At 27.4% G+C, this 24,140-nt stretch overlaps 2 protein-coding genes across 6 annotated transcripts; both read left to right on the top strand.

The window, feature by feature from the left end:
• Window positions 1–2,382: 2,382 nt before the first annotated feature.
• On the top strand, window positions 2,383–3,936 carry LOC112786917 (putative F-box/LRR-repeat protein 9). The gene is made up of 2 exons (XM_025830295.3): window positions 2,383–2,759; window positions 2,903–3,936. Exons 1-2 carry the CDS (start codon window positions 2,422–2,424, stop codon window positions 3,678–3,680), a joined length of 1,116 nt encoding a protein of 371 aa, XP_025686080.1. The 5' UTR covers window positions 2,383–2,421; the 3' UTR covers window positions 3,681–3,936.
• Window positions 3,937–15,971: 12,035 nt separating this feature from the next.
• LOC112784570 (uncharacterized) lies at window positions 15,972–20,792 on the top strand. Of its 5 annotated transcripts, XR_011879257.1 has the most exons (7): window positions 16,010–16,575; window positions 16,713–16,835; window positions 16,981–17,116; window positions 19,200–19,269; window positions 19,674–19,790; window positions 20,133–20,210; window positions 20,345–20,792. XR_011879257.1 is itself a non-coding variant. In XM_072231428.1 (6 exons), exons 5-6 carry the CDS (start codon window positions 19,707–19,709, stop codon window positions 20,642–20,644), a joined length of 384 nt encoding a protein of 127 aa, XP_072087529.1. In that variant the 5' UTR covers window positions 16,012–16,575; window positions 16,713–16,835; window positions 16,981–17,116; window positions 19,200–19,269; window positions 19,674–19,706; the 3' UTR covers window positions 20,645–20,792. The 5 variants fall into 5 exon arrangements, 3 of the variants coding, with proteins under 3 accessions (XP_072087528.1, XP_072087527.1, XP_072087529.1); XR_011879256.1 differs by lacking the exon at window positions 16,713–16,835 and having other exon boundaries at window positions 15,974–16,575; XM_072231428.1 differs by lacking the exon at window positions 20,133–20,210 and having other exon boundaries at window positions 16,012–16,575.
• The last annotated feature ends 3,348 nt before the right edge of the window (window positions 20,793–24,140 follow it).

Here is a 24,140-nt window from a genome sequence, read left to right as displayed (position 1 = left end):
TCTTGTGGGCGCGTTTGGATAGTGGTTAGGGATACTTACAAACAACTTCAAACCCAAAGTCACCAAGTGCATGAGTATGATGAGTGTCACTTAGAACAAAATGTTACTAGAAATGAGAATTTATAGGCGAATTAAGAGCTGATAACTACTACAAAATAGGATTTTTCATGGCAGGTTGTGTGATAATTAATGCCCTCAATGACAGAATCTTTTTTGTAGTAGAAAGTCTTTGAATGGAAAGTTACCAATATGCTTCCCCAAGTCCGCATGAGTAACAGGTTGAAAGGTGATGGAGAGACTTAATTACAGCGAGGTACCTAATCTGGCCTTTTGGGCCTATTTTAGACCTTAGTCGACGGTGATTTTTTTTTGATACCACGAGCATCTTCCATGTAGGCTTGTGAAAACTTGAGCTACTAGTTCATGATTCATATAGGAACAATATATATGAATAAATAATGAATTGAATTTATTTATTTAAAAAATTTGGCCTTTTATTATTGAAAATCTGAAGAGATACTACATCAATGTGAAACTGGGTAGAAATTTAATAGCCACAAATAGGTTTATGGTGCTCAGACTATTCAATAGTCCCAGCGATCTGAGCTCATGAAAATCTCACAAAGTCGAAATCGGAGCAAACATAACTACATATCTCAGATTTTAGGTTTTCAATTCACACATTGATTTGTATTGAAAATATCTAAAGGCTTTAATCAAAGCCATTTAGTATTTGCCAAATTCTCTTATTAATTAAACCTCTAAATATTAAGTTCTCTCCTAAGAGCACTTGCATATTTTAAGCTAGATAAGTAACCAGGATCAAATTCTTTGTAACATTACATGCATATTTAAATCAAATGTCTATTTCTGCTGTTAACTGCTAGAAAAGAGTTAAAACAATAGTATTAATTTAGTTTCAACTTTCAATAGGCATGGAGGCTTTCAATTTTCTTCTGAGTTTTATAAAGACCTATTTGCAGCATGCTCTATGGCTTATAATTAGGCAAACTTCAAAGATTTAGAGTTGTATTACGTATATGGTATACTAATTATGATATAAATTGAACGCGCATATATGAAATAACATCAAATAGAATTAAAGTGCACAAGTAAATTAATAGCTGTTAAAAAATCATAACAAATTATCTTTTCTCAAATCAAGTTTATATTAAACACGAGGCCGCACAATAGAACAATGTAAATTTTGGATCACCGTATTCATTGGTGCTATAAAAAGTAAAAACTATCCCAAAAAAGGCTAAATAACATTTACTGATTTTAAACTAAAGCCTCTCGCAGAGCATTATGTTTTACATTGTTCAAATCAGACTAAAGAAATAAGTAATCATCTAGTTAATCATATTTATTGAAAGAATACATTAGGATAAAATCAAACATATTATAGAAAACTAATTCAAACCTACCACATCCTCGCTGAGACGTTGAAACTCTTCTTCGAGAATGTGCTGGTGATCTTTGAACTTGGAGATCCGCTGGTTCAAACCTGCACCTCTCAGCCTCTGCACTAGCAAAATGCAAAAAAGAGGAACAATTTATGTCACTGCAAGGCAACAGCCTACCAATCAACAATAATTAACACGCCACACGAAAAAGGCACCTGAGGCTGAGAGTGAAAGACAGAGTCATTTGGATCCTCACACCAGAGTCATTAGGTTCGAAACAGCTTGATTAGGGGAAGGGAGCAGCCCGGTTCAAAGCATTCCTCTGTAATTTAGGGTCACGCCCAAAATTACCTTTTTCAAAATAAGCACTAAGTTCAACAAATATGAAAATCATAATGACAATCATAGTCCAAAGCGAAATGCAATCACAATGACCAAAGCGAAATACAACTTACGAAACAAATATGACAAAAATCAGGCACCTGACGGAGTAAAAGAAAACCAGTAGTGGCAGAAGGGTTTCCTTCGACCGAGGAAAAGGGGCGGCGGCGGAAGGGGTTACGGGCTTGCAGCGACGGAAGGGAGTGCAGCAGAGGGAGCATCCACGGAGGGCTTTCAATCAACAAACATTAACAATACATTAATATACGTGTCACACTTTTTTTTTTTTTTTACCAAAGATATGAGCCTCGAACCCGCAACCTCTTAATATACGTGTCACTTGTTATAAGATTATTTGTCAGTGAAACACATGATATTCTTAAACACCTAAAACAATGCCACCACAAAACTAACCATTTATTTACTATGAGATATGCAAAATAAACAAAATATTCAATGATATATGTTATATAAGATCTTGCTTGAGGAGCAAGCAATTGCTGTAGTCAGTATCTATATAAACAGTGCCATTCTTGATTCTCCTTCCTCATTTTCACGAAAAGTGAAACCCTAATCCCAATTTTCACTTCATCAATTCTTTGAGATCTCTCTCTCTCTCTCTCTCTCTCTAAGAATGCGTTGCGCTACAAATCCAATATACCGGTTTCCCAAACCAGCGAGAAATTGGTTGGATCTTCCTTACGAATTGACAGTGGAAATCATGTCGAAGGTAGGTGCGTTTGACATCTTCGCCAATGGAGTCGAAGAAGTGTGCACTCTTTGGCGTAGGGTTTGCAACGATCCGTACACGTGGCGGACTATACATATCGGCTACTACTTAGGGCGCCGCGGCCCCTTCAAACGGAAGCTGGTTATGATGCGCATATTCGAGGACAGTTTTCGCCGTGCAATTCGCCGCAGCTGCGGCCAGGTGGTCGATTTAAGTCTCCAATATGTTTTCTTTGATGATATGTACGTACATTTCTGCTTCCTAAGCTGAAAATTTAATTTCCTTTCTTCTTTTTGAATTTTATCTCTTCCTCCAACATTTTTCTTATGGGTATCTATGAATTTTATCTGTTGTCGCCCTAAATTTTCTAGATTCGTCGTTGCAGGGGATGTAGTCTGCAACAACTACGACGGCTACAACTTGTCAACTGCGATAATACAGAAATATTGATTAAGATGGCTAAAGGATTTCCTTTGTTAGAAGAACTTGATATCACTCTGTGCGATATATATAAAACTAGTGTTACTTTAAAAGTCATAGGCCAACGTTGTCGTCGTCTAAAATCATTAAAATTTAACATGAGTGGTTCTAAAGGTAACCAAGACGCATATGCTATTGCACAAAATATGCCAAACTTAAGGTATCTACAACTATGCATGAACAATTTGGATAATAATGGCTTGAGTGCAATTTTTAGTGGTTGTCCTAATCTTGAATATATAGATTTAGGATGGTGTTCCAATGTTGATTTGGAAGGGAGCTGGTTGGCGCAAGAATATGCTGACAAAATTGTGGATTTAAGATATTTGCATGCATCCATGGAGGACTACTGGAAAATGTATCATAGAGGTTCACATACTTGGCTAATGGACTATTATTACGATTTGCAATTTGGTGAACCTTGGGATGAAAGAGGGATTCTTATTGATGAAATTGAAAACTTAACACTTGTATCTGAAGATGAATTAAAATTAGAATGGAAAGAGGAAGTAGATGGCATATGTGAAATTGCAATACTTCAAAGATGGCATAGGTCAAGGAATGTTACTAGTTTCAAGGAGTTTAGAAGATACTGTCAAGAAACCAAGAACGCGAAATCATCAAATGGCAAGAAACATGGAAGAAGGGCTTGGAAGATTAACTATAAAAGTCTATATCTTTAGTCTAAGGAATGCATTTTTTTTTTAATCTTTAATCTGGTCACCACCTTCCTTGTTCTTCCAATTACTGAAATCTGAATATCAAATTAAAGGAAGAACAAAGAATGCAGGTTGGTCTCCATCACCTGCTCCTCTTGATCTCTGTTTTTCTCCCTTTTCCAATCTCACTTTCTTTTTGGATCCTGTTTCTGAATCTCGCTTTCTTTCTCTGTTTCTTTTATTTGGAAAACAAAGATAAATAAATTGTTTTTTCTTTTTATTTGCGTTTCGTTTCTCTAAAGAAAAAGAATTAATTGGTTTATGATCTTTTGCTTTAGTGAATAGTGGTGATGGATGGAAGAACTTGATACTGATTTAATGTGGTGATGAAAAAGAAAGATAGAGTTAAAATTGTTGTTTTTACCATGGGGAAAGTCTAGGAGGCCAGCAGATTTATTAAAAATTTGACCGGCACTTAGCAGCAAAAGGAAAATGAGTGATTATCCACCGTTAGATGAAATCTCACACCATTAAATACACTATTGATGGCTAATTGATGGCTATAACACAAAATCTGCTGGCCCCTAACACTCCTCTTTACCATGTAGTTACTATTATCACTTATTAGTTATGCTACACATTTATAAAAAAATTAGATTTATCATGATTTTGATTGACAAAAACTAAATATTTAGATATTATAATAGAAAGGTTTAAAAATTAAATAAATAAATTATGTACCAGGAATATCTAAAATAGTATCTAAAACTATTTAAGATAATATTTAAAAAAATTATCTAAAAATTGTGTTCCACCATCGGGTGAATTCTAATTATAACTAGAACTTATTGTATGAATTATAATTATGAATAGAACTCATTATATCGCATTAGAAAACACATCTTAAAATATTTTTGTTCTCTCTCTTTAGTTTATTAATAATATAATTATCAAAATTTTTTTCAATCATTCGTCTAAATTAATTTTTTTAATCAAAATTATTATTGCTATAAAATTCATGTTCATAATACACTAAATTAATTTTAAATAATTTCAAACTAACATACATCATGCTAAGAGTCAATTTGGATTTATATTTTAAAAAGCATTTTTTTAATATATATTTTTAATAAAAATATGTATTTTATATTTGTATAGGTTTTTAAGGAAGAAATTTTAAATATTAAAAGTATTTTTTTTTTATTTGAATAGAAAAAGAAATATTTTTTAAAATTAAATTACATAAAAAGAACATGTCAAAAAATAAAGTTGCATCATTTTCAATTTTTGAAAAGCTTTTAAATCATATTCGTAATTTTACAAAGGTATGATATTCTTAGTGCAATTATACATTAATCTTAAAGAATGTTCCATCATAATTGTGAACAAAATAAAGAAAAGAAATCTCTATAATTAACGTGAGGCTCATAATTGACCACAAATAATAAAAAAAGTAAAGATCTCCAATTAAATTTAGAAAGGGTTGATAGGCATTATAATTTGTCATATAAAGATAGTGATAAATTTACGTTTTATGATATTTATTTATTTTAAATGAGTAAAATGTATTAACTTTTTTTACGTTTATTAATTGAAAAAGCATAATTTTGTGAATTTCTTCTAATTGTGCTTAATGATTAAAAATATGCTTTTTAAACTCTTAAATTACTAAATTTAATTCACTTTAATTTCATTTGATGTCTTAATGTGTTTGTCGAGTGATTTCAAGCTTAGAAGGCAAGAATGATTTGAAAAAGTGAAAAAAAACATGCAAAAGTGGAGAATTTATGAAAAAAATGAATATTGGAGTTCCTCGTGGCCATGCGTACACATGAATTTCAAGTTGCGCGTATGCATGGTAGATGTGTATGCAACTATGCATGACTGTTAGCACGTGATTTACTTAAAATTGCATGTAGGTCGCGATATCAGGGTTTTTTTGGGCCTAATCCAACTCATTTTTGATGTATTTAATGATGAATTCAAAAAGGATCAAGGGGAGAGCATTAGTGTAGTTTAGCGCATGTTTTAAGTTACATTTTTAGAGAGAGAAGCTCCTTCTTCTCTCTAAAATTTAGGGTTCTTAGATTAATTTCTCTTTAGATCTAGATTTTAATTCTTGTTTTAGTTTAATTTTCTTTATAATTTCTTGTTTTAGTATCTTAATTTGCCTAGTTTCTCTTGTTAATTTCTCTATTTTATTATTTTTTAGTTTATGAACAATTATCAATTTTCAATTTTCTTTAATACAATTTGATATTTTATGTTCTGTTATCATCATTATCATCTTACATTTGGTAGTTTTAGATTTTACTAATTCTTGCCATTTATGATATTTTATGTTTTATGTACTCTAGGTGTTTGATATAATGCTTGAATTAGTTTTAAAGTAGATTTTTACATTCTTGACTTGGAATTGAAAAATTAGGTGACCTTGAGTCATTAATGTCTAATTCGGATTGGTAATCTAGAGTGGTTAGTTAATCTTGTCTCCATTGGCTCTAATCATTTGCTAATTCAATTAGTAAATTGATTAGGACTTATGGATTAGGATCAACTATGCCTATTTGACTTTCTCCCGATGTAGGAGATGACGAACTAGAATTACTCTTGATAATTGTTATATACTAGTGTATGTTCCCGTACCCTGTACGGGGTAATACATAAAATTATATAAAAAAATTTTATTAAAATTTAAATAAAAAATATATATAGTAATTATTATTATAAATATTTTATAACTTAAAAGTATTAAAAATAATTAATATTTATTTTAATCAATTTAGATTGGTTGAATGATTACTTATTTGTCCGGTTAAGCAAATATTTGGAGTTTGAATCTCGTCTTGTGTGTATAAATAATCCATTAGTTATCGACAGACTCTTAATATATAGAGCATCAATATGTGGTGATTAGTCGTCCTCGACTTGCTAGTTAGGAATCCGTAGAAAAAAAAATGTATTTGTCTTTAAAATAGATTAATTTTTCATTAATAGCAATACTTATGGACTTTTGTCTTTGTTGAAATTTACTTGGGACAATTTTATTCGTTGGTATCATATTCATTTTTGAAGTCAGAACAATATAATCAACATTGTTACTCATTAAAACTTCACATTTTATGAAATGATTTTTAAATTTTCAAATTCATAAACTTATATCATTACAAAAGTTATTAGATCGATTAATATTTCTTGATAACATGATGTACTGAAATACCATCGTTGAGTATTAGTTAGTGTAAAGAGAAACCAATAATAACTTTTGTTATTCAATATATAATTTATTCTATTGAAAATAAATTAATATTTCCTAAACTTGTAAATATATTTTCTTCTAATTTCTTACACCATTATTTATCATTAAAAATAGTAAATGACCATATTATCCTACAATATATACGATGTACAAAGTAATTTCTTATCTTGAAATTAATTCTGGTTAGCGAGATAAAATTTAAAATATTTTTTTATTTGCTTACTCAAATTTAAATTTAAATTTAGAATTGATTAACAACTCATCCTTTTTTAATTTCAATAAAAAATAAATTGGTTAGATGCAAAATATTTAACATTTAATAATTTTAATCATTTAAATTTTAATTACCAAAAATTAGATTAAAAATTAATTATAAACTTAATAATCGATAATATATATTATATTAGTACGTAAATAATAATATCCAATGTATTAATTATTTTTTTTGACAGAATTAATATATAATTTATTGAGAATTGATTTATTATCCAAAATTTGTTTTATAAACTTTGTAATATATGAAAATAGTAATCTTATTTTTTATTATTATTTAAAAAATTCTTCACAATTTTTTAATTATGTAATTAACTTTTATTATTGTTTTTATACTAAAAAAATATTAATTTATACTATTTACGTATTTTTTCACTACTAATAAATAAATAAGTATTTGCACTATTATGCTTATTGCCTTAGATGATGATTTAAATTATTTATTTTGTATGTTAAATTTATTAAATATTAAGATGAAAAATTTATTGAATAAATTATATAAAATAGTCATTATAGAAAAGAAAAAAATTATATATCATATATAATAATCCTTGATATATATATGGTGTCACGTATATATTAAGATTATCTATTTTAATTATGTGAGTAATTATTGTTATTTTCATTTTTTCGTTACATTAGAAAATAATATTTAAAGCTAAAAAAGAGATAATTAATTTTTTTAATTTAAATTAAAAAATATCTTGTAAATATATCCAACTTTTATATATACTAAGTGTTATAATGTTAAATAGTTTAGTATTTGCTATAACAATGACTCAAAATATTAATCCAAGATATATTTGAGTTTAGTAAGACCTTAATGCAAGCAAGATCAACTAAAATTCATTGTTAGGGTCCCAAATCTAACTTAAGTTCATTAGTTTAAAGGCCCAATGTAAATAAAGTCCACGCATCTCCACTAAATTGATTTAAATTGGATCTCCATTACTAGTTAGATATGGTAACGAGTACTTAGGGGAGCGTGAGAAGCCCCATTCCCATCCCTCCTTCCTATTTAAAAAAAAATGCTCGCGTTCCTTTTTCGTCATTGCAAGTTTTTGTTTAATTATCCCTTAGGGAACGCAGATCTTCTCAAGTATATACAAATATTTTTTAAAAAATTTTGAAAAAAATTAACACAAAAAGGCATAATATAATAATTATAAAATAATCAATTTAATATAATTCAACACAATTTATAACATATTGTTATGAAAAATAACATTTTAAAAGGAGAAAACATAAAAATATATTCCAACATAATAACATAACATAATTTTTTGAGACAATACTGAGTGACGTAGTGACGGACTTGAGAGGCAAAGAAAGTGAATTAGAGAGAGAGGATCAAAGCTGAGAATGAGTCTGGAAGAAAAAGAAAAAATTTGAGTTGAAAGCAGAAATTAGGATTACTAAATTCAAGAAATGGATTTATGTATATATAAATTAGGATAAATTAATAATTTTATATTTGTGTATATTTAATAGGTTTCATGGAGCAGATACTTATGTCCATGTTCTCATTAGGGGTGGCAAATGGGAAAACCCGCCCTGTCTCGCCAAAAGTCCGCCATTTAATGGGCTGGTTCGCCCCGCCCCGCCTAGTAAGGTGGTCTTAAATTTCTCCCCCATTCCGCCTAATGGTAGGCTGGCGGGTTGGCGGGATCTCATTTTTTTCATAAACCATTAAATATTAAATAATATATATAATTTCACAACAATTTCAATAAATTTATAATTTCTAAAAACATAAAAAAATTATAATTTTTAAATTCACACACATTAAAATTTAAATAATTATAAATATGTAATAAACATAATTATAAATAAAATTTTTTGAAACAAAATAATAAAACCAACATTGTTCAAACCAAAACAAATATTATCCAAAATATATAATTAAACATCTTCAAGTTTATAATTAATCAAACATAAAACGTAATCCAAAATATAACTTAGAACATCTTCAATTATCATCTTCATCCTCTTGTAGATCAATAACATAATAAAAATTTGTAAAAAAATGGCCTCTTAATAAAATAAAAGCTTGTCTCAGTAGGGAAGTTGTCCCACCCCCGCCCCCGCCCTGCCGAAATCCATGGATTAAGCGATGCGGGATAGGCGGGCTTTTTAAGTTTGGCGGTCTCAAAATTCCAGCCAACCCACTTTTTTGGCGGGTTATGCGGGCCAGCACGACGGGTTTCAACCCGTTTGCTACTTCTAGTCCCTATCCTTTTTCGCGTGGCAGGTCGTGAGGATTTCACGAGTCCCCATCTAGCCATAAAACCCGAGTGATCCCTGCAAATATCCATTTTGACTGTTTTTGTGATAATCAGAGTTTAGGTTATATCATTTTTATAAAGTTACATGTATCCTTATTATAACAATATTAATAGAAGATAAATGGATAAACACTAAGATATTGTTTGGATATAAGATGGAAAATAAGAGAAAAAAAAATAGAAAGAAAGAAAATGAGAGGAAAGAAAAGTTTTTTTTTTGTGTGTTGTTTAGATAAAGCAAAAATGAATGGAAAGAAAATAGAGGAAAAATTTTCTTTTGCTTGGATGGAAAGAAAAGTAAGAAGAGAAAAAATTATAATAGAGTAAAATTATATTAATATTTTTATATATTATATATAAATTATAATTCAAATGGTAACTCTGTATTTTTACCCATATTTGCACTTCTGCATCAGTTTTCTTCGCAATTTTGAAGAGAAAAAATTTACACGACCTCCACATACACTTTTATGTTTTTCATTTAATTTCTTTGTTGATCCAAACAATCAAAAATTTATTTTTCCATCTATTTTCTTCTCCAACATTTTATTTCCCTACAAATTCTTCTAATCCAAATAATGCATAAATAAGTCACGTTTTTCGTATATATGACAATAACTAATATCACATATTACGTTAATTTACGTTGATAAACTAAACCACCCTAAAATTACCTGAATCTTCCAAATTCAAAAATATTACCTAGTTGTCTCCTTTTACATTTCTATATAAATCGAATTTAATGAATTCGAATTAGAGTAATAAGTAGTAAATCGAATCTATAGGATTCGAATTACTTGACATTGTGATTCGAAATTAAATTGAATTCAAAGAATTCAAATTATGTCATCCTCTACTAAATTGAATCTATAAATTTCGATTTATGTGGTCCATGCTAAATCGAAGCAATAAGGTTCGATTTATACTCACTTAGTAGCAATCCAGCTTATTTTAAATTGAATCTCCTTCGTTCGATTTAGTAGCATAAATAGCATCCAAGTAATTCGAATATTATAGATTCGATTTACTACGAAAACACATAATTCGAACTTCATAAATTTGATTTACATAGATATGTAAATTGAGACATGCACCTAGCTTTTTTTAATTTAGGGGATAAACGTAAAATTGGTATGCAAATGGTTTATAAAGGTGATTTACCGTATCCCACATATTATATCTTGTGAAATCATAATATTTTGAGAAGTGATGTATAGACAACTTAAAGGTTGATAAGTCTGAAAAATTTTAGAAAAAAAATAAAAATATAAAAAAATTACATGTTGATCCATAAATTTTTTTTTAAAAAAAAATTTGTCCATTAATAACTTTAAAATTATATATATGTTATTTATTTTATATATTTTTTATTTTATAGAGACTTATAATTTTGTTATCGGCGATGTTAGTGGTTATAGAGAGATTTTTACCTTTAAATAAATTATAGAGAAATTAAAAACAAAATTAGTTGCTATTTTTCTGACAATTTATTTAGTTTTTAGTTTAAATTAAAATTAAATTATATATTCAATTTATATTTGTTTGTTTATCCTAATGATTGTATATGATAGATAATATATTTAACCATGTTTTGAAAGAAACTATTGACTTTTATATAATTGAAAGTTAACCACAAAATTAAAACTAATATGAAGTGAAACATAATAAACATATGAGGAGTGAAAATAAAATAAATAATTAAAAATAAGGTAATAAAATAATTAAAAAAAGTAAAAAAGATTAAAAATAATGTATGTAATTGATAAAAATACACTGTAAAAAAATTAGTATAATAAATAAATATAAAAGATGAAAGACAAAAATTAAGATATATTTTTATTAAAAAGTTCAAGAAAAACATTGTGAAGAAAAACTTATTAATTAAGTTTTATGAAAATATTATAAAAAATTTAAAATATTAGTAAATAAAATAGTAACTCCTTTGAGAAGTATTAATCAAAATACATAAAAGCACATTAAGATTCCTAGATAAAGAAAATAATAAGAAAATAATTCAAATTAAATTCTTTATTTTATTTTTTATTTTTTATTTTTTAAATAATTTAATATTTATTTAATTTTGGTCAAATCATATAATATAATTGATTAGTTATAATTAATGTTATTCACTCTAATAGTATAATTGAAACATATTAAAACTCTAAAGGTAAAAATTAAAATTAAATGTTACGGATAAAATTAAAATAAAATTGCATTTACTATCTTGTAAATTTTTTTAATAAAAATCTCATTTATACATCTTTAAAATGCATCATTTTAATACAATGATATTTTTATTAAAAATAAATATTATGATAAATATCTCATATATTTATTAGTAAATTATATACAAATATTTCTTGAAGCATATTACTTTTATTATATGAAAATAACTTAAATACCTTTAAATGTGATTATGATAATTCATTAAGTATTATATTTTTTTGTTAATTTATATTTAATAATTTACCTCTAACTTTTAATTATAGTAAAAATGTAAGATATGATGCCAAAAAAAAAAAGCTAAAGCGATATAAATTTTTTACTAACAAAAAAATTTATTTTTTTTATTTTTTAGACACGTATCTATTTTTTAAAGTTATACATTTTAATTTATATAAATTAATGACAATTAAATATACAAAAAAATACTAATTAATAAAGAAATAAAATTTAAGTTAAACATGTCATAAACAAATTGAAATAAAAGGTTTAATTACTCTGTTGGTCCCTATAGTTTCGTGAAATTTTCAATTAGGTCCCTATACTTTTTTTCTTTTTAATTGGTCTCTGCACCAAATTTTTTTTTTCAATTAAGTCCCTCTTAGTAGTAATTGGCTTAATTTTATAGGAACCCAACTAAAAAAAAAAAAGATTTGGTACAGAGACCTAAATAAAAAGAAAAAAAATGTAGGGACCCAATTAAAAAAAATTGGTGCAAGGACTCAATTAAAAGAAAAAAAGTATAGAGACCTAATTGAAAATTTTGCAAAACTATAGGGACCAGTAGAGTAATTAAACCGAAATAAAACAAAGACTTTTAATTATGATAATTAATTATAATCACATATATTTACTTCAAGACTTTAAAAACTCAGTATATTAATATTTTGTATTTTTATTTTTCAATTTTAGACTATCACAAACATTAGTTACTCTCCAATAATAAAAATACTTTTAAAAAATAAACATAATTAAATGATCTTAAAATTATATAATAATATTTAAAATAACATAAAAAAATATACAATTATCTAAAATATAATATTTGTGTAGTAACTTAAAAAATATGATGATTTTTATAATTTTGTGTGGCTATCTATATATAGAAGACCAAAAGACCATAATTATCTAACAAAATTAATTTTATTTATTGCCTTCAATTTGAATGAGTAAAAAATAATCTTATTTTAGTTTAGTCCTTAATTCACATGATTTAAATTTAGTTCAATAAATATAATTTGATTTGATTTAATTATTAGTAAAAAATATCTCGAGAACCTATTTTATTCATAGATTTATTATTTTAACGATTAATTAATTAATCTAATTAGTTAATTAATACAGATAATTAGTATAATTAATTTGGTTTAATAAATTAAAAATACTAACAGAATATTAAAAGAAATAAATTAAAAAATACTACCAAAACAAATTGATATAAATTATAATAAATTATGTGATATTTAAATATCTAATCAAATAAGTTAGTTGATATAGTTAATTTATCATAATAAATTGTATTTAATGAGTTAAAAGAAACACATCGCTAAACATTCTCATAAACATGTCACGTTAACTCCATCGTTAAATGCAGAAACTTAATTTTTATATAATAGAATAGATAATAAATAGAATACATGAGAATATGATATGTGACATATTTTAATTATGAAATTGGTATTATATAATTGATTTTTTCTGAATCCTTATTGCTTGTTCGTGCTAATTTTTACGTAATTAATTAATAATTTTCGCCTATGAAACTATCAGCTACCTAATATTATGATTTAATTAATAAAAATAATGACACTAATATTTTTTCATAAGCCTTGTTATTATTTATAATTAGGAAATAGCCATAACTAAATTTATTTTCTTAATGAATGTTAATTTTGTTGTTAAATTCTATATTAACTTTAAAAGTTTAGCGTACTTCAGTCCAACTTCTATATTTAATTTTGAAATGAATTTACTCGAAAAAATTAATATGTAAATCACATTATTATTATAAAATTACTTTTTTTAACATAATTAGTGGTGCTTATTTGAACTATTAAATTTAGCTTCTAATGATATTAAAGCCAACCTATTTTATTATCTTGTGCCTTCAAAGAATTTACACGACTTACATAAAAATATAACAATTGAAAAAAATTCATTACAATTGGTATATTCATTTAAATAAATATTCTTCTATCTAATACTATAAAAAAAAATATTGGCCATTTTGAAGTGCTACAAGTCAACTTCTATCTACAGTAGTAGAATGCTTAAATTGAGATATATTCATCAAACAAACAATCAATAAAATACTCATCCGTACTTTCTTATTTTGGGTACATTTATACATAAAAGAAATTATCCATAAAGAAAAAAAAGAAGAAAAGAAGAGTTGAAATAGTAAGAGCGATAAAAATCACGATTCTTATAATTTTGTGTGGTTATCTATATATAGTAGACCAGACAACTATGATTATCTAACAAAATTAATTTATATTTATTGCACTCAACTTGAATAAGTAAGAAATTATCTCATTTTAATTTAGTCCTTAATTCACATGATTTGAATTTAGCTCAATATATATGATATGATTTGATTTGATTTAATTATTAGTTGAAAATATTTCAATTGCCTATTTTATTCATAGATTTATTATTTTAATGACTAATAAATTAATCAAATTAATTAATTAGTACACACAATAAATTTGGTTTAATAAATTAAAAGAAATAAATTAAAAAATATTAACAGAATATTAAAATAAATAAATTAAAAAATACTACCAAATCAAATTGATATAAATTATAATAAATTAAATGATATTTAAATATCTAATCAAATCAATTAATTGATATAGTTAGTTTATCGTAATAACTTATATTTAATGAGTTAAAAAAAATAAATTAAGAAACACTTTCAGAAGCGTCAGCTCCATCATTAAATACAGAAATCTAATTTTTATATAATAGAATAGATGTTATGATTAAGGTGATTTCTTTGATACCCAATTAATTTGAGGGTATTATATACCCTTTTTACATGTTCCAATTAATTAGTGCCAAGTGTATTCATTAATTTCAATCAGCAAATGAATTTTTAATTTTTAAAAATAAAAAATAATGAATTTAATACATGTATTAAATACTTTATATATACATATCTTAATACATTGTGCATACATTTAACTCTGATTAAATTAAACCATCATATATGGTAAACTTTAAATAAATTATTTAAAAGAAAAAAAAGAAAAGAAAATTAGAATTGAGCTGTTGTATATGCTGATAGAGAAAGAGGTAAGAACATAGAATGCTAATCCTTTTCATCTAATTTCGTCTTCTTTTCTTTTCTATGTTCACAAAAAAATTCGTTTTCGACTTCTTCCCTCTCCTTCGCTCTCAGGATATACCTTCTTTTTCCTCCTTCTAATCTTCGAAAGTCGTTGATCTTGTTGCTGTAATCCAGAACAATCCATCGTTCTTGGGTTAAATCTTCCCAAATGATTATAAAATTGTGACGGCATGGGGTGAAAGAACGATAGATTGTTCTGAATTACAGCAACAAGATCGACGACTTTCGAAGATTAGAAGGAGGAAAAAGAAGGTATATCCTGAGAGCGAAGGAGAGGAAAGAAGACGAAAACGAATTTTTTCTGTGAATATAAAAAAGAGAAGACGAAATTAGATGAAAAGGATTAGGGTTCTATGTTCTTCTCTCTTTCTCCAACAGCATATACAACAGCTTAATTCTAATTTTTTTCTTTTTTTTTTAAATAATTTATTTAAAGTTTACCACATAAAATACCAAAAAAAGTTTATCACATATGGTGGTTTGATTTAATCAGAGGTAAATGTATGTACAATGTATTAAGATATGTATATATAAAGTATTTCATACATATATTAAATTCATTATTTTTTATTTTTAAAAATTAAAAATTCATTTGCTGATTGGAATTAATGAATACACTTGGCACCAATTAATTAGAACATGTAAAAAGGGTATATAATACAGACGGATATTTTCGACGGATTTTATCCCACGGAAATACAGACAGAATTTTAGAGGGATTTTTTTGTCGAAAAACAAAAAAATGAATTAGCATAAATTACAAATGGAAAACAAAATCCGTCGATAATTTTGTCGATAAAATTAATTTTTTTCCATAAAAAATAGTTACAGACGAAAAATTTGTCTGTAATTAAATAAACAAAATGCTACGTTTTATTAAATTATTATAGACGGAAATCCGCCTGTAATTTAAATTTTCTGTCGTAAATAAAAACTTAAACCTAATCTACCTTCTCTCTTTCTCGAGCACCATTCACAAATAACTTAAGTCTCAATTCATAAAGCACTCCATGAAGATGAACAACGTCTTCATTGTGCCTCACGAAGAAGATTAACCCTAGCTATCCCTAACCCTGTCTTCATTGTGCCTCACTGTACCCTAACCCTCTCTTCATTGTGCTCACGAAGAACCCCTAACCGCCACGAAGAGCCCCTAACAGCACTCTGCGAAGAACGTCGCCGGTCGCCGGCGCTCGCAATGCCTCCGTCGAAGAACCCCTAACCGCGACGAAGAACCCCTAACCCTCCTTTGAGTTTCTTCGCTCTTCTCTCGCCACTCTCACCCTCAAGCTCACTGAGTCTCACCTCTCTCACGGCTGGTCTCGCTGTCGACCTCTCTCTATCTCTCCGGTATATCGCTTCTCTCGCGGGCGTTCCAGACTCAAGGTCGTCGCGCTCTGTTTCCGTCGCTGCTCTATCGCGCTCTGTCGCAAGCGAATCGATGGAATTCGACCCGATCCCAATCGGTTCCTGCTCCAAAGAGAACCAGAGCATCTACCAGCAGTTGTTTAAATTACGCCAATTCAGGTATGCATTGTTTAAATTACGCCAATAAACCTTAGGGCTCAATTTTTCTACGCCAATTTTAGCTAGGTTTATCATACTCTGCTTTTGTGGCTCAATTGTTTAATGGTTCCAACTATTATATAAAACAAAACAAAAAGTATACAAAATTAATTGAAGAAGAAAAGCTTGATTGAAGACACTGTGATAGTCAAGTTCAAATAAAGAGAATGTGACTATGATGAGCACTGGGGTCATCCTTGCAATTGGATTTCAGATGTCAGGTTGGCCCTCATACAACTTCAGTTTCCCAATTGAAAAATGTGTATGGAAATCTATTTGTTCTAAGAGATTATTTTCTAGTTACATTGTAAGCACATAGAAATTAATTCCTTGCTCTAATATGCTTTTGTTATTATATTTGTGAAGGTGGAGATAGTCAAATGGATGCACTTATATGGTATAGCTGGCTTGGAGGAATTATCATTGGGACAATGATTGGTGCTAACATGGTTTTGGAGGAACATTGTCATGCTGGTCCACATAATGTTGTAATAACTGGCAGGTATATACATTAACTTAAGGCATCTTCTCCAATTATTGGTATTTGATTCCCATAATTGTTTATGTTCAATGAAATTGTGCATGGTATTTTATATTTTATCTTGAGATTATGTTTAGGTGATGAACTTAATTCCATGGGTTAAAGAAATTTATCTGCAATACTGTTGAATTTCCCAGCCGACTTTGCTAAATCACATGTAATTTATTTAGCAATTGTAATTTTTTGTCTTAATAGAGTCATCAAATGTAAGAAAATCTCTGGTCATCTGGTCATGTGCCTCTGGTCCTCCTCCTTCAACTATATCTATTTTGGAAACATGTAAGAAAATCTGTTTATGCAGAAAAAGTTATATTGATAGCTAAGATAGTGGTATAGATCTTAGTACAAGTTTACACTAATAATAATTTTCATTAAATTTGCACAATTGGATTATCTATAGTGTATGCTTTGATTTACCTTGAATTATGACTCCACTAGGCAGCTTCGAAGTCCTAGATGCTTCACATAAAGAACAATAAATCACATATCACAATACATTAATTTTTGTTATTTCACACAAACAAGAAATTAAGAATCAATATGAAGAGAGACAGAAACCTTATAACTTCAGGTTCCTTCATTTCTGGCATAATTAGCGCAGCAAAAGCAAGAGAAGCTTTATAAATCAAATGGTTAATACCCAGAAAATGCAGAACTAGCCTTCTGAAAAATCTTCTCTCTGCTATTACTCTGAGACTATTATTTTCTAAGCCTTTAAGTACAGCACATTTGAGATTTGCATTCTCCATGCACCTGGAATTTTTTTTATAAGGTTTGAAGCAACTAAACATTATCTGTATCCAAAGGACAAAGCTTATCATGTTTGCTTTTTTTTTTCTTTTTTCTTTTATTTTATTATTTCTTATCTGTATACCTGTATACCTGGATTTTGGCCTCTACTATGGAGGGATAGATAAGGTGCATTCAGGTGAGTTTTTGTATACTACTACACCACCAACAACTTTTGAGGATAACAATAATGGTGATGCTGATGATGATGCTTTTTCTAACCATTCATTCCTTTGGAGTTGGAATTTTTGATTCACCTTGCAGGCCCTAAATCCTTCATAAACTATGCCAAGTTTCATAATTATCAGTACAAGTATCCTTGTTTTTGTTTACATCATATATATATACTATAATATCAGAGAAAGTATTTTTAGTGCCATTTTTTGTAGTCTAATTAATAGCACTTTGATTCGGCCATCTCCCTTAAAGAATACCAACAATATCGGATAAGATACCTACTTATGATTTCTATTCTTGTGATATGTATTTGTACTAGTACTATATTATGATGATTCGTACTTATGATAAAGTACTATATTGTAAAATATATACGTATACTTTTTTGTTCATATTAAGTTAAATCTATAGTAAATGCATAGATATTTGTATGGTTTGGTGTAGAGCTTAGTTACTTATCATAGTTTCTTAACCTTATACATATTAATTTAATAATTTAATAATTTAATAATATATCATAGTTTCTTATATGTCAAAACTGCTAGCATTCCTTTGCGTATAAATTAGTTGTGTTCCCAACATAGAGACTTGGGGTCAATATTCGTAAATTGTGATTGGAAAAAAGAAATTTTTAAAAATATTTATTTGGCTTGCCACTATTTCATACTTGATGGGCATAATACAATAATAATAACAATTAATAAGAGTTATATTAAATAATAAAAGGGTTTTTTCCTTTCCTCAAAATACCAGAGCACTTTCCTTGTATGTTATGTTCCACTAGGTTAAGAGAGCATAGGAGGAAGCATAAACATATATAAGTAAGATAGATAGATAGATAGGGGCAGGGGCAGGGGCAGGGGGCAGGGACACTGTACAGAGGTTGTACATGAGATAAAATAAAAATTTATATGCAAAGATAGTTTAACCGAACCATATGAGTTGTAAACTTGTAATTTTAAGGGCTCTCCATTAATGCTCATCATTTTTCTTGAGGAAAATCTAGAATTGAGTTTATATTAAGAATATAACATTTTGTATATTAAAAACCTTCTAATTTTTACTACTTTTCTTTCAGATAAGAGAGATTCGCCAGAAATATGATATGGTGACCTACCTGTTGGAGTATATTGACTATCCTGACCAAAGTATGTCTTATCGGAGTTAAAACTCAACTTATTGCACGTTCATATGCTGTGGAGTATAAGTTCTTTTTATTTTTATGTTCTTAAGTTGCACTTCATTTCTTTTCCAATGGTCAAACTCTAATTTATTTGCTGTAACTTTTGGTCATGTTGAATTTTGTCCTAATCCTTCCAAAAGATCTAAGTTCATCTCCCAGATTTACTGAAAGTCCATGTTTTGAACCTTCTATTTGATATTTGTCTATCTTCTAATGGTATTATCCAATGAACCAATTTTATACTGAACTTTTAGCCTTTGCCTACTCCTTTTCTTCTTCAAAGAAAAATTATCCATATAATTGTAGGTACTTTAGTAGTGCAAATATCATAATTAGTATATCCAACTTATGCCCGAATTCTCCTTATAGATTGATCTGCTGTCAGTTCCATTTGGCGAGGGGATGTCTGATGTAGCTTCAAGCAGGGACCTGCGCCTTTCATTGGATTGGTGTCCGGAAAAGGGTTGGACAGTGCCTATGCCCACTGTACGTACTTATAATCCCATAATTTGGCTTATCTTTCTATCTGTAATTATTAATTAATATTCAATACATAGTACGATATTTACTCCGTATAAGTGAAATGATGTTACATTATACCATATTTTGAACTTAAATGATCTTTCATTTTCTTTAGGATTATCTGTTTTATAATGGAGCCTTTAGGTTTGTTCAAGTTCAGTATATGAGCTTTCTGCATAATTGGTTTCTAGAATGAAAATATTGTGGCAATGTGCTATTATTGGGTGGGAGAGGATTGCCTATATTAAGAGCATTTTCTTTCTTCTGAATTTCTTTTGTTGAATTTATTTTATGGCCTCTCTTTAGTGCTCAGCACATACATGGTCTTCTTAAAGGCAGAAGTATTTAGCAGATGCTATCCGGGGGATCATATTCCAAAATAAGGTTTTGAGGATTAAGGATAAGTCTATTGATCATGTTCAAACATTCCTTTGAATATCAATTTTTGTTCCTAATTGTGATTCATTAAATCTTAGTCCCTGAATATGAATGTAACTAATTTTATTTTTTTCCCACAGGCTCTAGCCTACTTTTGTGAGGTTTTGATGTCTATTGGAGGTGTTCTTCCAGAACCCATGAAATACACTGCCAGAACCGGAGAGAATAGTCCAAGATCTTCTGGTACCTCACTGCTTAGGACTCTCAGAATTCAGTCTTTGGGAAAGCTGAATCCAATTGATTTGAAGCGCTTGTCTTTCCATATGTCACCACCCCACAAGGCAACTCAAAACAAGAAGATTAATGAGGAACTAGACAGAGAAATGGAAGTGGATCACAAAGATGGAAAAGCTGAAAAGGATGACGCACTAGAGTCATAGCTGATAGTTTTAGTATGGTTGAACAATATACTGAGAATTATAGTTGATGTATCTATATACTTTATTTATGTTTTGAATTATAGTGACTTGCTTGTTTATAGTACTTTTCTTAGTTTGATAATACAATAAATTTGTTTATTTTTTGAAATATTATAAATTTTTGAATACAAATTAGATAAAAATTTGTATTAAATTTATATTTATTTTGTATGAAAACAAGTTTATTTTGTAATTAAGAAATAAAAAAAAATTATTTTATCTTACTGACGGATTTACAGACGGATTTTCTGTCTGTAATCAGAGTGTGAGATAATTTTCCAAAGTTCAAATTACAGACGAAAAATCTGTCGGAAAATCCGTCTGTAATTACAGACAGAAAATCCGTCTGAAAATTTGTCTGTAATTATAGACGGAAAATCCGCCTGAAAATCCGTCTGTAATTACAGACGGAAAAGTTCGTCGCCTTGGGGAAATGGATGGAAAATTTACAGAAGGAAAATCCGTCGGTAACTGGTAAAAATCCGTCGGTAATTTTCCGACGGAAAAAAAATCCGTCGGTAAAAAATTTCCGACGGGACTTTTACAGAGGGACAAAATCCGTCGGTAACCAAAAATTCGTCTGTAATAAAGACTAAATCTGTTTGTAAATCTGTCTGTATTAATCCATTTTCTAGTTGTAAAAAGAAAAAAATGTAGGAACCCAATTAAAAAAAATTGGTGCAAGGACTCAATTAAAAGAAAAAAAAGTATAGGGACCTAATTGAAAATTTTGCGAAACTATAGGGACCAGCAGAGTAATTAAACCGAAATAAAACAAAGACTTTTAATTATGATCATTAATTATAATCACATATATTTACTTCAAGACTTTAAAAACTCAGTATATTAATATTTTGTATTTTTATTTTTCAATTTTAGACTATCACAAACATTAGTTACTCTCCAATAATAAAAATACTTTTAAAAAATAAACATAATTAAATGATCTTAAAATTATATAATAATATTTAAAATAACATAAAAAAATATACAATTACCTAAAATATAATATTTGTGTAGTAACTTAAAAAATATGATGATTTTTATAATTTTGTGTGGCTATCTATATATAGAAGACCAAAAGACCATAATTATCTAACAAAATTAATTTTATTTATTGCCTTCAATTTGAATGAGTAAAAAATAATCTTATTTTAGTTTAGTCCTTAATTCACATGATTTAAATTTAGTTCAATAAATATAATTTGATTTGATTTAATTATTAGTAAAAAATATCTCGAGAACCTATTTTATTCATAGATTTATTATTTTAACGATTAATTAATTAATCTAATTAGTTAATTAATACAGATAATTAGTATAATTAATTTGGTTTAATAAATTAAAAATACTAACAGAATATTAAAAGAAATAAATTAAAAAATACTACCAAAACAAATTGATATAAATTATAATAAATTATGTGATATTTAAATATCTAATCAAATAAGTTAGTTGATATAGTTAATTTATCATAATAAATTGTATTTAATGAGTTAAAAGAAACACATCGCTAAACATTCTCATAAACATGTCACGTTAACTCCATCGTTAAATGCAGAAACTTAATTTTTATATAATAGAATAGATAATAAATAGAATACATGAGAATATGATATGTGACATATTTTAATTATGAAATTGGTATTATATAATTGATTTTTTCTGAATCCTTATTGCTTGTTCGTGCTAATTTTTACGTAATTAATTAATAATTTTCGCCTATGAAACTATCAGCTACCTAATATTATGATTTAATTAATAAAAATAATGACACTAATATTTTTTCATAAGCCTTGTTATTATTTATAATTAGGAAATAGCCATAACTAAATTTATTTTCTTAATGAATGTTAATTTTGTTGTCAAATTCTATATTAACTTTAAAAGTTTAGCGTACTTCAGTCCAACTTCTATATTTAATTTTGAAATGAATTTACTCGAAAAAATTAATATGTAAATCACATTATTATTATAAAATTACTTTTTTAACATAATTAGTGGTGCTTATTTGAACTATTAAATTTAGCTTCTAATGATATTAAAGCCAACCTATTTTATTATCTTGTGCCTTCAAAGAATTTACACGACTTACATAAAAATATAACAATTGAAAAAAATTCATTACAATTGGTATATTCATTTTAATAAATATTATTCTATCTAATACTATAAAAAAAAATATTGGCCATTTTGAATTGCTACAGGTCAACTTCCATCTACAGTAGTAGAATGCTTAAATTGAGATATATTCATCAAACAAACAATCAATAAAATACTCATCCGTACTTTCTCATTTTGGGTACATTTATACATAAAAGAAATTATCCATAAAGAAAAAAAAGAAGAAAAGAAGAGTTGAAATAGTAAGAGCGATAAAAATCACGATTCTTATAATTTTGTGTGGTTATCTATATATAGTAGACCAGACAACTATGATTATCTAACAAAATTAATTTATATTTATTGCACTCAACTTGAATAAGTAAGAAATTATCTCATTTTAATTTAGTCCTTAATTCACATGATTTGAATTTAGCTCAATATATATGATATGATTTGATTTGATTTAATTATTAGTTGAAAATATTTCAATTGTCTATTTTATTCATAGATTTATTATTTTAATGACTAATAAATTAATCAAATTAAGTAATTAGTACACACAATAAATTTGGTTTAATAAATTAAAAGAAATAAATTAAAAAATATTAACAGAATATTAAAATAAATAAATTAAAAAATACTACCAAATCAAATTGATATAAATTATAATAAATTAAATGATATTTAAATATCTAATCAAATCAATTAATTGATATAGTTAGTTTATCGTAATAACTTTTATTTAATGAGTTAAAAAAAATAAATTAAGAAACACTTTCAGAAGCGTCAGCTCCATCATTAAGTGCATAAATCTAATTTTTATATAATAGAATAGATGTTATGATTAAGGTGATTTCTTTGATACCCAATTAATTAGTGCCAAGTGTATTCATTAATTTCAATCAGCAAATGAATTTTTAATTTTTAAAAATAAAAAATAATGAATTTAATACATGTATTAAATACTTTATATATACATATCTTAATACATTATACATACATTTAACTCTGATTAAATTAAACCATCATATGTGGTAAACTTTAAATAAATTATTTAAAAGAAAAAAAAAGAAAAGAAAATTAGAATTGAGCTGTTGTATATGCTGATAGAGAAAGAGATTAGAACATAGAATGCTAATCCTTTTCATCTAATTTCGTCTTCTTTTCTTTTCTATGTTCACAAAAAAATTCGTTTTCGACTTCTTCCCTCTCCTTCGCTCTCAGGATATACCTTCTTTTTCCTCCTTCTAATCTTCAAAAGTCGTTGATCTTGTTGCTGTAATCCAGAACAATCCATCGTTCTTGGGTTAAATCCTCCCAAATGATTATAAAATTGTGACGGCATGGGGTG

Source organism: Arachis hypogaea, chromosome 20 (genome assembly GCF_003086295.3).
Source record: "Arachis hypogaea cultivar Tifrunner chromosome 20, arahy.Tifrunner.gnm2.J5K5, whole genome shotgun sequence".
Classification (NCBI taxonomy): domain Eukaryota; kingdom Viridiplantae; phylum Streptophyta; class Magnoliopsida; order Fabales; family Fabaceae; genus Arachis; species Arachis hypogaea.
Note: the sequence above shows the minus strand (reverse complement) of the source record. Positions and strands in the feature narration are given on the sequence as shown.

What these genes read in the sequence shown, in the direction of transcription:
- LOC112786917 (XM_025830295.3), top strand. Translation starts at nt 2,422, where the DNA reads ATGCGTTGCGCTACAAATCCAATATACCGGTTTCCCAAACCAGCGAGA. An exon ending in TATGTTTTCTTTGATGATAT is followed by an intron (nt 2,760 to 2,902) that starts GTACGTACATTT and finishes TCGTCGTTGCAG; the next exon opens with GGGATGTAGTCTGCAACAAC.
- LOC112784570 (XM_072231427.1), top strand. Translation starts at nt 19,707, where the DNA reads ATGTCTGATGTAGCTTCAAGCAGGGACCTGCGCCTTTCATTGGATTGG. An exon ending in GGACAGTGCCTATGCCCACT is followed by an intron (nt 19,791 to 20,344) that starts GTACGTACTTAT and finishes TTTTTCCCACAG; the next exon opens with GCTCTAGCCTACTTTTGTGA.